Source organism: Asparagus officinalis, chromosome 7 (assembly GCF_001876935.1).
Source record: "Asparagus officinalis chromosome 7, Aspof.V1, whole genome shotgun sequence".
Lineage (NCBI taxonomy): Eukaryota > Viridiplantae > Streptophyta > Magnoliopsida > Asparagales > Asparagaceae > Asparagus > Asparagus officinalis.
Genome location: NC_033800.1, coordinates 147,744,177 through 147,760,345, shown reverse-complemented (window position 1 = coordinate 147,760,345; position 16,169 = coordinate 147,744,177). Strand labels below are relative to the sequence as shown.

At 39.9% G+C, this 16,169-nt stretch overlaps 2 protein-coding genes across 3 annotated transcripts; one reads left to right on the top strand and one right to left on the bottom strand.

Annotated features, from left to right (window-relative positions):
* Positions 6,090 to 11,961, top strand: LOC109849833 (microtubule-associated protein TORTIFOLIA1-like). The gene is made up of 6 exons (XM_020419719.1): positions 6,090 to 6,196; positions 7,001 to 7,192; positions 7,930 to 8,023; positions 8,097 to 8,812; positions 9,740 to 10,603; positions 11,584 to 11,961. Exons 1-6 carry the CDS (start codon positions 6,095 to 6,097, stop codon positions 11,776 to 11,778), a joined length of 2,163 nt encoding a protein of 720 aa, XP_020275308.1. The 5' UTR covers positions 6,090 to 6,094; the 3' UTR covers positions 11,779 to 11,961.
* LOC109849832 (probable serine/threonine-protein kinase PBL23) lies at positions 12,262 to 16,163 on the bottom strand. 2 transcript variants are annotated; one of them, XM_020419718.1, is made up of 6 exons: positions 15,355 to 15,442; positions 14,956 to 15,239; positions 14,460 to 14,641; positions 14,188 to 14,377; positions 13,378 to 13,769; positions 12,262 to 12,819 (listed from the first exon to the last, which is right to left on the bottom strand). In XM_020419718.1, exons 2-6 carry the CDS (start codon positions 15,176 to 15,178, stop codon positions 12,508 to 12,510), a joined length of 1,299 nt encoding a protein of 432 aa, XP_020275307.1. In that variant the 5' UTR covers positions 15,179 to 15,239; positions 15,355 to 15,442; the 3' UTR covers positions 12,262 to 12,507. The 2 variants fall into 2 exon arrangements, with proteins under 2 accessions (XP_020275307.1, XP_020275306.1); XM_020419717.1 differs by having other exon boundaries at positions 14,956 to 16,163.

The following is a 16,169-nucleotide window of genomic DNA, read 5'->3' as shown; positions in this document are numbered from 1 at the left end:
TCAAATTCCCATCTTGGTCAAACCTTTAAACAGTTAGGACCAAAGCCAAAATCCCCTCTCGATTCGTTCCATGAACGAGAGGTCCACAAATTGAACGATCAAACCTTTAAACAGTTAGGATCGTCTCAAATTCCCATCTTGGTCAAACCTTTAAACAGTTAGGACCAAAGCCAAAATCCCCTCTCGATTCGTTCCATGAACGAGAGGTCCACAAATTGAACGATCAAACCTTTAAACAGTTAGGATCGTCTCAAATTCCCATCTTGGTCAAACCTTTAAACAGTTAGGACCAAAGCCAAAATCCCCTCTCGATTCGTTCCATGAACGAGAGGTCCACAAATTGAACGATCAAACCTTTAAACAGTTAGGATCGTCTCAAATTCCCATCTTGGTCAAACCTTTAAACAGTTAGGACCAAAGCCAAAATCCCCTCTCGATTCGTTCCATGAACGAGAGGTCCACAAATTGAACGATCAAACCTTTAAACAGTTAGGATCGTCTCAAATTCCCATCTTGGTCAAACCTTTAAACAGTTAGGACCAAAGCCAAAATCCCCTCTCGATTCGTTCCATGAACGAGAGGTCCACAAATTGAACGATCAAACCTTTAAACAGTTAGGATCGTCTCAAATTCCCATCTTGGTCAAACCTTTAAACAGTTAGGACCAAAGCCAAAATCCCCTCTCGATTCGTTCCATGAACGAGAGGTCCACAAATTGAACGATCAAACCTTTAAACAGTTAGGATCGTCTCAAATTCCCATCTTGGTCAAACCTTTAAACAGTTAGGACCAAAGCCAAAATCCCCTCTCGATTCGTTCCATGAACGAGAGGTCCACAAATTGAACGATCAAACCTTTAAACAGTTAGGATCGTCTCAAATTCCCATCTTGGTCAAACCTTTAAACAGTTAGGACCAAAGCCAAAATCCCCTCTCGATTCGTTCCATGAACGAGAGGTCCACAAATTGAACGATCAAACCTTTAAACAGTTAGGATCGTCTCAAATTCCCTTTTGGTCAAACCTTTAAACAGTTAGGACCAAAGCCAAAATCCCCTCTCGATTCGTTCCATGAACGAGAGGTCCACAAATTGAACGATCAAACCTTTAAACAGTTAGGATCGTCTCAACTGTCCATTTGGTCAAACCTTTAAACAGTTAGGACCAAAGCCAAAATCCCCTCTCGATTCGTTCCATGAACGAGAGGTCCACAAATTGAACGATCAAACCTTTAAACAGTTAGGATCGTCTCGAATTCCCTTTTGGTTAAATCTTTAAACAGTTAGGACCAAAACCAAAATCCCCTTTCGATTCCTTCCATGAACGAAAGGTCCACAAATTGAACGATCAAACCTTTAAACAGTTAGGATCGTCTCCAATTCCCACGATCAAACCTTTAAACAGTTAGGATCGTCTCCGAACTCCCACTTGGTCAAACCTTACTACAGTTAGGACCAAAACCAAAATCCCCTTTCGATTCCTTCCATGAACGAGAGGTCCACTTTCAGTTGAATAATCAAACCTTATGACAGTTAGGATTATTCAAACCCGTCCAGATTCTCTAAGTGGAGATCCCACTTTGAGTTTCCTTTGCACCTGGAGATAGAATATAAAATTCTTCCTCTCCATCATCGGGTTCATCTCTACCAACAAAAAAAGAGATCAGGAGATAGAATATAAAATTCTTCCTCTCCATTATCGGGTTCATCTCTACCAACAAAAAAGAGACCAAGAGATAGAATATAAAATTCTTTCTCTCCATCATCGGGTTCATCTTTACCAACAAAAAAGAGACCAGGAGATAGAATATAAAATTCTTCCTCTCCATCAACGGGTTCATCTCTACCAAAAAAAAAGAAACCATACTACTCCAATAGGTACACGAGTCTAAACTGTTTCCTACACTCGACAAGCAGTTTCTGGAGGATATTAATCTGAATATTCTTAAGGATAACCTGACAAACTCTCAATGGACATACAAACATCAATCTGGAAATACCAGCTTCGATTCAAGGTCTCAACAACGGCCAAGCGATAAACGCAGGGCCGGAGAAGCATTAGCTATTCTACAAAGAACTGAATAGACTAATGGATGAAGAGATCAAGGGCTGGAGCCATTTTTCTACACGATCTACTCAATCAAGTATTGAAAGGATTGCAAATAAGATCTGTCTTATCCAAAATGTCCCAGACTCCTCTATAAAAGAATAAGTCTGGAACACTTTGGAGGGGGTATTTGTAGGCGTCAAAAAATGCTAATAGATATCCAAATACAGCTCAAGAGGAGATCATCGAAAAATCAAAGAAAAAAAGACAGTCTTTACTGTCTCGCACGCGAGACAGACTTTACTGTCTCTCCGCGCGAGACAGTCTTTACTGTCTCTCCGCGCGAGACAGTGTTTACTGTCTCTCCGCATGGGGAACGTCGTGGGCGAGAATCGCGTGGATAACTGCCAAAATAACGGAGTTTGAAATGTGGGAAGGCAGTTAAAACAAAAACTGCCTGACAGTTACTATTTCCGAGACAACGTTTACTGTCTCGCGGGCCGAGACAGCAAACACTGTCTCGCCCGCCGAGACAGCAAACACTGTCTCGACAGCCGAGACAGCAAATGCTGTCTCGCGAGCCTGTTTTCCGCCAACTGTTCATAGGGGCTATAAATACCCCCCGAAGGCCATTTTTGAGAGGGGCTGATCATTTTGAGCACTTCAGAGCAGAGAAAGAGCAGAGTTCTTGAGTTTCTGGCAACTCCTTGATATTCAGGCTTTGACTTGATTTCAAGAAGAACGACTATCTTACCTTGATAAGATATCGTTTCAAGTTCTCACTTCGATAAACGAAGTCAGAATCATAAACCCCTCACGATTCGATCAGAATCTGTGATTTGGTGGTCCACGGGCTAACGCACCCCCGGCACAGGTAAAGATCCCACGCAAGCAGTGATCCAAACAACGATCCTGCGTTTGTTTCCTAAGAGTTGTAATTTTTATTTTGTTGTGTAAAAGAAGTCTTATAAAAAGGCTATTTCTTTTGAATTTATTGTAATCGACTGAAGATATAATGAATTCCATGACAAAACTAACTTTTGACGCAAACAATAACTACCCCCTTAATCTGCTCCTAAGTGGGGCGGAAATCCCTCAAATCATGGGGGAAAACGGTTCCTGGAACTGTTCGGTTCGTGTTTGAACGAGTCAAACGCCGAAAATGGCGTTCTAGACCCGAACTCTGCATTTTTAGACTAAAAACGCAGAGTTGGGCCTATTTTGGGTGGCTGAACGCACAGGCCGCGATGCGTTGTAAATCTGAAACGCAGAGTTGGGACGCAGAGATGAACTCTGCGTTTTGGACCTGAGACGCAGAGTTGGAACACAGAGATGAACTCTGCGTTTTGGACCTGAGACGCACAGTTGGGACGCAGAGTTGGAACACAGAGATGAACTTTGCGTTTTGGACCTGAGACGCACAGAGATGAACTCTGCGTTTTGGCTCTGGAATATAGCCACGACCTCTGCGTTTCGAGTTTGGAACGCAGCCCCGACCTCTGCGTTTCGAGTTTGGAACGCAGCCCCGACCTCTGCGTTTTGAGTTTGGAACGCAGTCACGACCTCTGAGTTTTGGATCTGGAACGCAGCCACGACCTCTGCGTTTTGAGTTTAGAACGCGGGCACGACCTCTGCGTTTTGAATCTTGGATGCAAAGGTGAGCCTTAGGTGGGCTCGGTGAGCTTTAGGCTAAGTCCGATGTTCTGACGAAGTCCAGTCTCACAGACGGACTTCAGAACATAACTTGTTGCGAAGAACATGTCATAACTTTTAAACCGTAAGTCGGAATTGGACGAATTATATATAAAAATCGGCTATCTCGACGAGACGGAGCCATCCGAACCCAGCCAAAGGCTTCGGTTCGCTTCCTCTGTTTCGCCAAATTCCTTACGGTTTGAGAGATATATGCGTTTTAATGTGAAGAGACCGTCAATTTGTAGTCTCTTTTGCTAGAGCGTTGCAAAGATCGTCACCTTGTAACCTTCGTCTTGGCTCCTTAAAAATATGAGAGTCATCAGATTCCTTACGGTTTGATTATGAAGGCTGTTGAATTAAAACTTTCATCAGTTGTCGTGAAGGTCGTCAGATTGTAACCTTCAGCGATCTACGTGAAAGTCCTCAAGTTGTAGCCTTATGAAAGTCGTCAGATTGTAACTTCCGTCATCGGTGTTTGATGGGAATCAACTATCTGTTGTGATTTTTAGACAGCCTACAGTTAGTTCTTTACATTAACAAACTAATACAGTGAAGCTGTTTCATATATCTTATTAATCTTATTTTTTTAAGTAAGCTGTAGGTAATTCATATGTGATCAGGATAGGATATAATTATGATTAGGATAGATTAAGATTTAAATAAAATATTCAAAATAGTGAATGATAATATTGACCATAAAAAAGTTTTTACTAACTCATACTTTTAAAGAGAGTATATGATATGATATGATATGCAAGATGAATTGAGAAAAGAGTTAGAAAAATATTTAGACATCCAATATTTCAATAAATCTGCATTCTTATTATTTATTTATGTTTTTAAACCTTCCCCCCCTTAATTGATAGCTCGACTTTTCCAATCTATCCATTTTGTTTACACTGATTCCCATAACATCGGACTCCATATTTACACTTAAACCCCTATAGTTTCCCATAGGTTGCATTTATATACCCTCGCTTATTTTTGGTAGCACTTATCTATTCCTTTATACAAATAGGAGGATCAGAGATTTACTGTTCATGCTATAGTAAATGATACAGTAGCATTTACTGTAGCTAATATTTAATTAAAAATATTACTGTAGCACACGGGTACACTGCAACATTTAAAAGGTACTGTAGCAGAGCGGGATACTGTAGCAATTCCAAAAATTCAAATCATGTATATTAAAAAAAGCGGGATTACTGTAGAAAAAAAAAAAACCCGTGCTTTACACGGACCGCAAACTAGTATGTATATACCCTAAAGCTTTTAAACTCACACATTATATCCTAAAGTTTATAAAGCTGCCATTTAAATAACCACAAGTTTTTAACGCTTGCACTTAACTACCTTCAAGTTCGCTCATTAGGGATATTTAAGTGCACAAGTTTTAAAAACTTTAGGGTGCCTTAACGCTGGAAAAGACGGCTGGAGAGTGGAGAGTGTACAAATGCGAAGTAGGCGAAAGTATAGGGTATTTAAGCGCAATTAAGCCTATTTTCTCCCCTTTTTTTATTTTTTATTTTTTGAATCTTTTTACCCTTTCGCTACTCCCACTTCAAAAAACGGAAAAACCCTCTCCCAAAGTCTCAAAAAAAAAAAAAAAGGGTAAATTGAAAAATAAGAAAAGGATAAAAAAGCCCTCCTCAGGTCTCGACCACTTTTCGTTCTTCTCCTCCCACCAACACGAGTCATCGCGGTCGCCCCGCGACCCAAGATCCTCCTTCCTTCCCCCTCCGATGGTCAACTCGAACCCCAAAACCACGAAACCCTCGCGAATCCGACCCGAAACCCCCCTCCTCCTCCTCTCCGTCTCTCCTCCCCTCTCCTCCACCTCGCCATGGGTGGAGCCTCAATCCCGCATTCCTGACCTCCCTCCTCCAAGCTCTCCGACCGCGACACCCACCGCGGTCGCCGTCGAGGACTCGAGTCCATTCATCTCCTCCCTCCCCCTCGACGGCGTCCCATGCTCGCCAACTCCCTCACCACGACCCCTCCTCCACCGCGACACACCTCCGGCCTCATTCCCTCCTCGCCGCCCTCCCCACCCCGACCCCGTCTCGGCCCACCTGCCAAATACAGTGGCCCACATTGTTGTCAGTAGAGCTAAAGGGACCATCCTTGACGACGTCTCTCCAGGGACGGCTTGCAGGGATATAGCGTCGGGTCCGCTCGCGGGGGTCTACCCTCAAAGGGGGGAGGAGGGAAGGGGCCGCCCGTGGTGGGGCTCTTTTGCGGCGCTGCTCGAGGTGTGGGGAGCAGAGTAGAACGTGGGCAGGTGGCGGTCGCCGCTGGGTGTCTCTGGGGAGGGTCGTGGAGCGCGTCCGGGGATGCGGCGGCTGGCGGCTGGCGATGTGTTTCACAGGTAGTGCCCGAGGATTTGTAAGCTCGTTGGCGGGCCAGGGGGTGGTTGCCAAGGGGGCGATGCTCTCGGTGTTCTCGAGCCTCTCGCAGGTGAGGGAGTTTGCCTTTTTTTTTTTTGAATTTGTAGTATAACGTGTTACGTGTAGCTTATTCTCTGTGTTTGATGTAGCGTTGGATGGTGTTGAGTTATTGCTAAGTGGTATTTACTAGTTTGCAATAGGAAAATTGGTGAGAAGAATGCAACAAAAATGGTGGTAGTGGGAGAGTGTGAAATAAGTGTTTCTTACTTGGATGCATTTAGTCTCTCATATTGACAATGTGGATAGTTTGGTGCGAGTTTACAGATATTTGGGTTGCGGACCTCTTGCAACTAGATTTTGAGAATAAGCTCTGCGAAGTATCTAACAAATAGTATGAAAGATTTTCTCATGCTTGCGGTTGCAATCGTATAATGTGCGAAGTGAGGCTGGTATTGTGGCATTGGGGCCTGACCAGAGTGGTGACGTCAGCATTGGGGATGTTCAATCGCTAGTGCAAAGCCAACCTGTGTATGTACTGAAACTGTAGAAGCGTTATGGTATATCAGGATGGATTTACCCCCATCTTGACTATGTATGTATCGCTTGGTTTGGGCTTGTATAGATCTAGGTTCCCTTCCTCTCATTACCCTCTTTAGTGACGAGTTCCTCCTAGTTCTCTAACATATCATCAGAAATATGTTTAACTTGGGAATGATTAGTTAATGCGGGAGTTAGCCGTAGGATAGGATGCTTGAGTAGATGCAATATCATGTAAGTGAGATCTATGACATTGTAAGATGCTTAATTCTACTCCTACAATATTTATCTTGTAGTTGATAGCTAAAAGTACACCTGCCTTTTGATTCTATTATAGGTAGGAGCGATCACCCCTCAGCATATGCCAGCAGTACTACAATGTATACGTGAATGTCTTGACAACAGTGACTGGGCCACCCGTAAAGCAGCAGCTGATACATTGAGTGCATTGGCATCTAATTCAAGTGAGTTGGTCGCCGATGGGTCTGCTTCAACAATAGCTGCTTTAGAGGCTAGTCGGTTTGATAAGGTAACTATGTGGACTTTCTTTCTTTCAAGAACAAACATGTCAATTCATTGAGAAAAATAACTACAGATCATATATTTATCAAGTTCTGTAACTGATTCACATTCACAATTAATTGTTGGTGCTGGGACATAGGAATAGAGAATGAATAATGCCGACAGATGTATGCACAACATGAAAATAAAACGAAATGTACTTCTAATCGATAAAATCATAATTCGACAGATGTCCTTGAGAAAGTAGTATACACCAGGCTGGTTCTGAATAGCTGGGGATGAGATATTCATGCTTATAATTCGGTATATCTTAGATCAAATTAGTTAGTTTGCAACTTGATTCAAGGGTAAGGTCTTAAAGAAGTTTGACTTCTGATTATTTGACCTTCTGGTCTGCTCTCAGCAGCAATTTTAGATTAAAATCTTTGCACCGGTCTCTTACCATGAGTTTCCTGAGCCATTTATAGATTATGCAATAAAATAAGCAAATTTCACGCATTAAAGGAATTGTGTTCATGCGGATTTGTGTTTTTTTCTTCTTTGATTTAGTCCGTATTTACACTGTGGCTGTAGCTTATGTCTGTTATCTTTGTTAGTGACATTTACTTCTTGCATTAGAGAAAGAAAATTTGGCATGTTGATTGTAAAGCAGACTTAACTTGCTTTCGTTTTGCTTAATACGGGTTACCCTGCTCAGTGATCATCAAGTTAAAGCAATATTTCAAATAAGAAATTTCTCGTTAGGTGAAACCTGTGAGAGACAGCATGATGGAAGCGTTGCAGCTATGGAAGAAAATTTCAGGAAGAGGGGGAGATGATACAGCAGAGAATCCTAAAGGTCTGTCCTGTATATATTATTTCTCATGTACTTTTGCTCAAGCATTAATGTTGGCTCAAATGATATGTTGCAGGGAATAAAAATTCCGAACCAATTGATACTGAAGAGAAGGCTGATAATAAAAAGTCAACTCCTAGTCGTAGAAGATCGGAATCTGTGAAAGATTCATCTGCTGGCACTTCCCCTACTGGCACAGATTCTATCTCAAAAGAAAAAGGCAGCAATGTACCCGAGAAAGCTGCTGCCTTATTAAAGAAAAAAGTACCCTCTTTGACTGACAAAGAGTTGAATCCGGAATTCTTCCAGAAGCTGGAAACAAGGGGCAAGGATGAATTACCTGTAGAAGTTGTGGTACCTCGTAGGTGTGTTAAGTCGTCAGAGGGTGAAGAACAAGATTTGACTGCCGATGATTCAGTGGCTCCATCGAGCAATAATGAGACTTTAGCCGGTGATTCAAATGAATCTCAAGCACGCAAGAACATCAATTTTTTCAATACTGAGAAAAGACCAGGGGCATACAATAAACTGCCTGATTCGGATGAATTTGCTAGGGATAAGTGGACTGAACAAAGAAGCTTCAGGGCTAAAGACTTAAAATTGAGGTCTTCTGATGTTGATGATAGAGCTGAACCGAGTCAGAGAGATCCCTCTGGCATCCGTACGAGCTTTTCGAGGGCTGATGGCAACAATGATGCCTCCTTCATGAATGGCAAGGGAAACTGGCTGGTCATTCAGAGGCAATTGTCACAGTTAGAGAGACAACAGGCCAATCTCATGAACATGTTGCAGGTTTGTCAATAACACTATTGTTGTTTTCAATTTCTTTGCTTCCTTTCTAAGTGGTGCACAAAGCATTGCTTCATCTTGAAAATATAATGTATGCTGTATTCATTCTACAGTTTTTAAGTTAACACAATTTAACACAATCTTACTGTTGGAATGCTCTGAATAATGATTGATGATAATTTAGAGGTTCAAGTTAGATATATTTGTGAATAATCTTTTAGGTGCATTACAAGTTCTTCTAGAGGTGCTTATCACGAGAATTTGTTCATTGTAATAAATCTATTATTCGAGTTCTTTATGTATTTTTTGTGTAGCAATTCTCAAGAATGACATTTTGATTTGTTTTTGAATTTCATGGATCATTCTTGATTAACGTGTGCTTTTTGTGCCTGCATTTCCAGTAGGATCTCACACTTGTTTGTACAGATGTTTCCTACATGTTTATGTATAATAAGCTTATGATAAATCTATAAACAGGTAGGCGTTTTCACATGCATCTCCTTTTTACTATATTAGACTGTTTTTTTCACTCTTAAGTATTTTCATTTCAAGTATGTAAGTAGTAATTTTCAAGTATTTCCTATGTTCTTTTCTACAAATCACAAAGGGACTTCTCTGAGAGGTGTTGTTTTGCGAGATCTTTTCTTTTAAAAAAGGATTTATTTAACATAGACCCCTGTACTATTGTCCTTTTATTCATTTCTAGACTTGGTAATCAACACAGTACAACATCCATCCATCAGGGTAATTAATTCTTCACTGCTTTTTAGTCCAGAAAGGTTCAAGTCCTTCATGTGCTAAGTATCTTCCAAAACTATAGGACAAGTTTAGAAAATAAGCATGTATATTGTATGCTTGTCTCATCACAATCTTTTGGAGAGTTTGCATTAAAACGTGCAATAGTGATGATTCTTATTTTGTAAATATCAGGATTTCATGGGTGGCTCTCATGACAGCATGATAACTCTAGAAAACAGGGTGCGTGGGCTCGAGAGAGTTGTTGAGGAAATGGCACGGGATTTGTCATTATCATCCAGCAGAAGAAGCCATAATATGATGCTTGGATACGAAGGTTCCCCTGGGAGGAATTCAAGCAAGTACAACGGTCTCCACGACTATTCTAGTTCAAAGTATAATGGTCGTATGCCTTTTGCAGAGAGATTTCTCTCATCTGATAACATATCTTCTGGTGTAAGAGGAAGAGATCCGTCTTGGAGGTCAGAGTTTGAATCGTGGGACACTTATGGTTACTCAAGAAATGGCCATATGGCTTCGAGGAGAGGCTTACCTTCTGCTTCAATCGATGCAAGATCACCAATAACTGAACATGAAGGTGATCAACCAGACAGCAGAAGAGCTTGGGATAAAGGGCAAGGGCCATTTAGACTCGGCGAGGGTCCTTCAGCTCGAAGTGTTTGGCAAGCATCAAAAGATGAGGCAACTTTGGAAGCTATAAGGGTGGCTGGTGAAGATAATGGAACCTCGCGAACTACAACTAGGGTTCCAGAATTAGATGCTGAGGCTTTGACTGAGGATAATCTGGGTCAGGATAGGGGCCCACTTTGGGCGTCATGGACACGAGCAATGGATTCACTTCATGTTGGTGATGTGGATTCGGCATATGCGGAGGTTTTGTCTTCTGGGGATGATGTCTTGCTTGTGAAACTGATGGAAAGATCAGGCCCGGTTGTGGATCAGCTTTCGAGTGAGGTAGCGAGTGAAGTCTTGCATGCAGTTGGGCAGTTTTTGTTAGAACAAAGTTTGTTTGATATAGCTCTGACTTGGATCCAGCAGGTATGCCTTCAAAATTACGCTTGTTTCATCTGTTAACTGCTAATCTATAGTATCATCTTTGCAAGTTTTTTGGTTTAATGATGCCTTGTATAGTTCTATCTCATTCTTTGTTCTCCCTCACTCTGCCCCTATGTAGAAAAAGGTATGGCTAAAAGGCTGTTAAATGAATAAGATTGAATGACATTTAGGAGGAACTGAGCAAGGGAAATCACAGCGATATAACCATAGTTAATGTTTATTATTTTGGAGTTCTAGGAGTCTTAAGTCTGGAGACAATCAGGTAGTATTTTTTATCTTTCGAGTATGTTTGGTAACTCATATAAAGAAACAAATTGTTGGTCCAAGAGTAACAATGAGACCTCTCATGTTTTCTAACTTAGCCTGAAATACGCCTTTTAATTTCGTAGTTTCCTATTTTGCTCCCAAAAAAACGCACGTCTCGACGAAAATGATTTTCAGTTGAGTGATAGAAGATTCAAATTGAAAATTTGCTCCATTCATCTTGACCTATAATATCTAGAGTGCTTAACGGCCGAAGCAAAATTATTTAGTTGTTTGAGGATGCATCAAGTGACGAGTACTTAAATGCTTTGTTATGCTTGCCGGCTCTTGGGTTACACGGCTTATTTTAAGACAAGGTTCTGCTCACGATGCTTAATAAACAATAAAGTAATACGATTCTTGTTCAATGGAAAGCAGAGATAGTTGGCTTTCTTGTAACTGTTCGTATCCTTCACGCCTATATTTCTGATTAGAAGTTACTGTTTCAAGATTTGACTTCACTGAAATCAATTCTGTCCTCATTTTCAAAAGAGTGAGCAGGTTGAGACGGTGACGGTAAAATTCACAGCAGTGCAATTGAAGTACATAACCTTTGTTCTCTTGCACGAATTTTTCTGAGGAAGTATATAGCCTATTACCACAAATGCATTGAATTTTTGCACCATTTTTGTAACCATATTTGTCACTTTGGTTTTCAGTTGACAGAATTGATAATGGAAAATGGCTCAGATTTCTTGGACTTCCCATTGGAAGTGAAGAAAGAAATTCTGTTGAGTTTAAACGATGTTTCTGTAGTCGATCTGCCTGAGGATTGGGAAGGGGCAACTGTGGATCAAATACTAATGCAGCTAGCATCATCTTGGGAAATTAATATACAGCAGCTCATCAAGTAGTAATATAGCAAAGTTTCTAATATGATTGGGGTGCAACTGCTTTATTCATTTTCTCCCGTTTCTAGTTTTCGCTTGGTTTGTTAGAAGAATGTACTTCCTGTAATGTAATGTTTAAGAGGGTGGTGTATTGTATGTGATCATTTTTAACAAAAACGGACTTTATTGAAAATTTTCTTGATTTTAGTCTGTTGTGCAGAAATCTTATCATGAATTCGTGGAGTGATAAAAATCTAAAAGTACAATAAAGGAAATGCTGATACCCTGTATCTTTGTCGAATTGATGAGATGAATATATTATCATGCAGATATTTCGTTGATCTTGCTCGTCGTTCATAACTTATTTTGGCATGTTTTTGGACAGTGTAAGCTCTTTGTGATAAATGATTTCTCTTCCTGAGTTCCTCTTTTAAGTTACCTATATTTTCACGAGAGTTATAAACATGACTTTCATCGAACGAAAAAAACTCAATTTTCAGTCTAGCATCACACATCAGTTTTCATTCAAAATTTCATTATCCATCTGCAATACTTGATTTCTTTCTGCAGGAATCAGCAAATACTTAATTACAAGAAAAAAAAGGTCTAAAAAGCTGCTTCATGTTGGAACATACCCACAAGAAAGCAACAAATGGAGAAATACTCACTTATTTCCCCCACCTCTCCAAGCTCCTGAACCTGAAACTTCAAATTCTCAACTCTAATATATCACTTCAAACTCTAGCTTTAACTTCATTTCTCTGTTGAACAACGTTGCCAATCACTATATGATGAATTTGGGGAGTCTCCATCATTACAGTTAGAAGCTTCATTCACAGAGACAGAACTTTCAGGTGCTTCTGAACTTGACTGGTTATTTTCTCTGCTCAGAAACTTCAGTGCACTAACAACATCTTTAATGTTTGGTCGAAAAATATCCTTTTCATTAACACACATTGCAGCAAGTGCAAGAGCTTGATACAAAGCCTTCACAGAGAAATTTCCTTCGAGCAATGGATCAGCCAATTGGGTAAAATTCATTCTATCCTTGATGAGCGGTATTGCCTGAAACATTTCAATGATAAACGAATCAGTATGGTTGTAAGACATTTATCAGGGAAAAAAAGGCTCTTGAGTGATTCAAGAATTTGGAAGGATTACAAGATTTTGTCTTTGTCCTACATCAATTTCTCCTTGCTCATTCTTCATGCATGCGAAATCTTAAACACATTGAAGTCTATTCTAGTTATTGTTGAAGCAAAGTCCATGAAATGTGTTGTTTTTTCAAAAGGGTTAATTGTGGATAGAAACTCTTTTCAGGAACTTCATCTGCGATAACACAACAACAGGTAGTAAGTTCAACTTGGCAATAGTACAGGTGGTCTATCCACAATTAACCCTTATAATTTGAAACTTAGTCCATCTACTTGTCCATTCGACTGCCCCGTGATCCTATATTCCATATGTGGCTATGTCCTATACAAATGTATCCTTGTACATTCTTCATCATTCAAACTCTTAAACAAATTAATTTAAGTCTATTATTCACAATTTTGAACCAAAATCCATGAACCATCTAACTATTTTTTGTTCCAATTATCGGAACTCAATAAATCTACATACCCATTCGACTAAATTTTGCTCATTCCTTGGTCTTGTAGAGTCCATAGCCTTTCTTCCTGTAATCAGCTCCAAGAGCACAACACCAAAACTGTAAATATCAGACATCAATGTCAATTGACCTGTCAATGCATACTCTGGAGCACAATAACCATAAGTCCCCATAACTCTCGTTGATATATGTTTTTGAGCTCCAACTGGACCGAGCTTAGCTAAGCCAAAATCAGCTAATCTCGGGTTATAATCCTCATCGAGTAGTATATTTGATGCTTTAAGATCTCTGTATATAACAGGAGGATTGGCTATGACATGCAAATGCTCAAGTCCTTTTGCTGCGCCGAATGCTATTTTCATTCTCATGTTCCAGTCTAATGGTTTATTAGTTGGAGATAAATCTGCAAAAGATTGAAAAACACTTAAATTTTTTTTAAAACAGACAGCACCTTTCAAATAGGGTAACTGTACAAATACCACTTTAAGACTCAATTAATACAGATACGACCTTTAAAGAGAGTTCTGGAGGCAATCAACCACCTTGACCAATTTTCTAATAATTTTTCAATTGACCCCAAAATGCCCTTGAAAATGCACATGCCAGTCGTGTGACATGCCTTTGTAAGCAAAATATAGTCTTTTCAAAGGCATTTTGGGGATTTCAATCGAACCTTCGTCAGAAAATAGATCAAGGCAGTTGATTGATTCTTGAACCTCATTTAAAGGTGGTTTCTGAATTAATTGAAGTTTGAAGATGGCTTTGGTAGTGTCGTCTTCTTTGAGGAGAAGCAAAAGGATAAATTTGAGAACTGCATTTACCCAGAAGATGATCTTGCAGTGAACCAAGAGGCATGTAATCATATACCAGCATCTTTTCGTCGCTATCAGAACAATATCCGAGCAAATTTACGAGATTTTTATGTCTGAGGAGACTAAGCATCAGTACTTCTACCAGAAACTCTCTGTTACCCTGATACCCATTTCTGTCAAGTTTCTTAACCGCTACAACCTGTAAATAGGTGAAATGTGCAAATTAGATGAAAAACTTGAAGAAGACAGTTTTTGCGGAAAAAAACTAAAATTAGTATTACTTTGTCCATTTCCTTAAGCTTTCCTTTATAAACTTTGCCAAATCCACCTTTGCCTAATAAACATTCTTGTGAAAAATTATTGGTTGCTGCTGCCAGTTCGCGATATGTGAACACTCTTGCAGTGATATTTACATTACTGATACGTAGAATTTCTTCAGCTTCTGATCTACGCTTATTGGTATCTGCATATAAATAGAATTTCTAAATAATGTCAGAATAGAAACTTTTAAGAAGGATTACATGCACTAAAATACCCCAAAGTTTAGAGAAATTAGACTTTGATACCCGCATAAGTCATTTTATGGTATCAAAATTGAAAGCGTTCTTGAAGTTTGGGGTATCTTTCGGGCAGAAAAAGTTTTGGAGTACCAAACTTAAAAATGATGTGAACTTTGGTGTATTTAAGTGCAAATAACCCTATGTGAAATGTGAACCATATAAACATTAACTGTTGTTATTTGAAAAAAAAAGAAAAAAAAGAGAGGAGCTAGCATACCAGACTTGAAGGATATAGTCTTAACAAGGCATGTCAGATGATTTATGTCTTCCTTCTCCTTCCTCTTCAGACAAAAGAACTTCTTCTCTTTTGGCTTGTCTACATTCTTCTCTTTTGGTGAGCTCGTACAACATGAGCAACCAAAAAAGCAAGAACAGGAACAAGTACTCTTCTTATATGATTTTGGACAAGAAAAGCAACATTTGCTCTTGAGTGAGTTCATACAAGAGCAACGAGCCCTGGTCTTTTCTTTGCGATCTCTTGATCCATCCTTCTTCGATGGCCTACAACAACGAAAACAATTCATGCACCTCTTTTCTTTTTTCTTCGAAGGTTTCTCATCTTTTCCATTTTTTGATTTTAGACAAGAAAAGCAACTTTTCTTCGCGCAACACTTACTAGTCTTTTCTCTGTCTTCTTTCGGTTTCTCCTTCTTTGATGGCTCACAACAAGGGCAACAACTTACGCATTTCCCTCCTTTTCTTTCATTTGTCTCCTCTGGTTTCGATTTATCCTCCTTTGATGGTTTACCACAAGGAGAGCAACACTTCATAGATTTTCCTCCTTTTTTCGGTTTATCATCCTTCTTTGATGATTTACCACAAGGAAAGCAACACTTCATAGATTTTCCTCCTTTTTCAGATTTATCCTCCTCCTTTGAGGATTTACCGCGAGGAAAGCAACATTTCATAAATGTTCTTCTTCTTTCTAGGTTACCCCCCTCCTCTGAGGATTTACCGCGAGGAAAGCAGCATTTCCCAAATTTCGCTGTCTTTTTGGACTGTTCTTCATCCTTTTTCGATGTTTCTTCATCTTTCTTTCTTCCACCAAATAAACAACACATTCTCTTCCTCTTTCTCTTCCTTGTTGTCGTCTCATCATCTTTCGACGATTTCTTCTTCTTCCAACATTTCCAGCTCTTTTTAGACCCTTTCGAAGGTTTACCAGAACAAAAACAATTTATCCTACATTTCCCTTTCCCCCTTGGCGTTCCTTCTGACTTTGATGATTCCTTCGATGGTTCTTTACCGCATAAACCGCAGAATTCCCTCCTTTTTCTCTTCCTCGACGCTTCTTCCTCTTTCGGCTGTTTCCCTCTCCAACATTTCCAGCTCTTTTTCGTCTCCTTTGATTCCTCCGGTGATTTGAAACAAAGAAAATAACCCATATTCTTCTATAAGGAAAGGCGAGAGCCCATCGAAGACGGCTTCGTG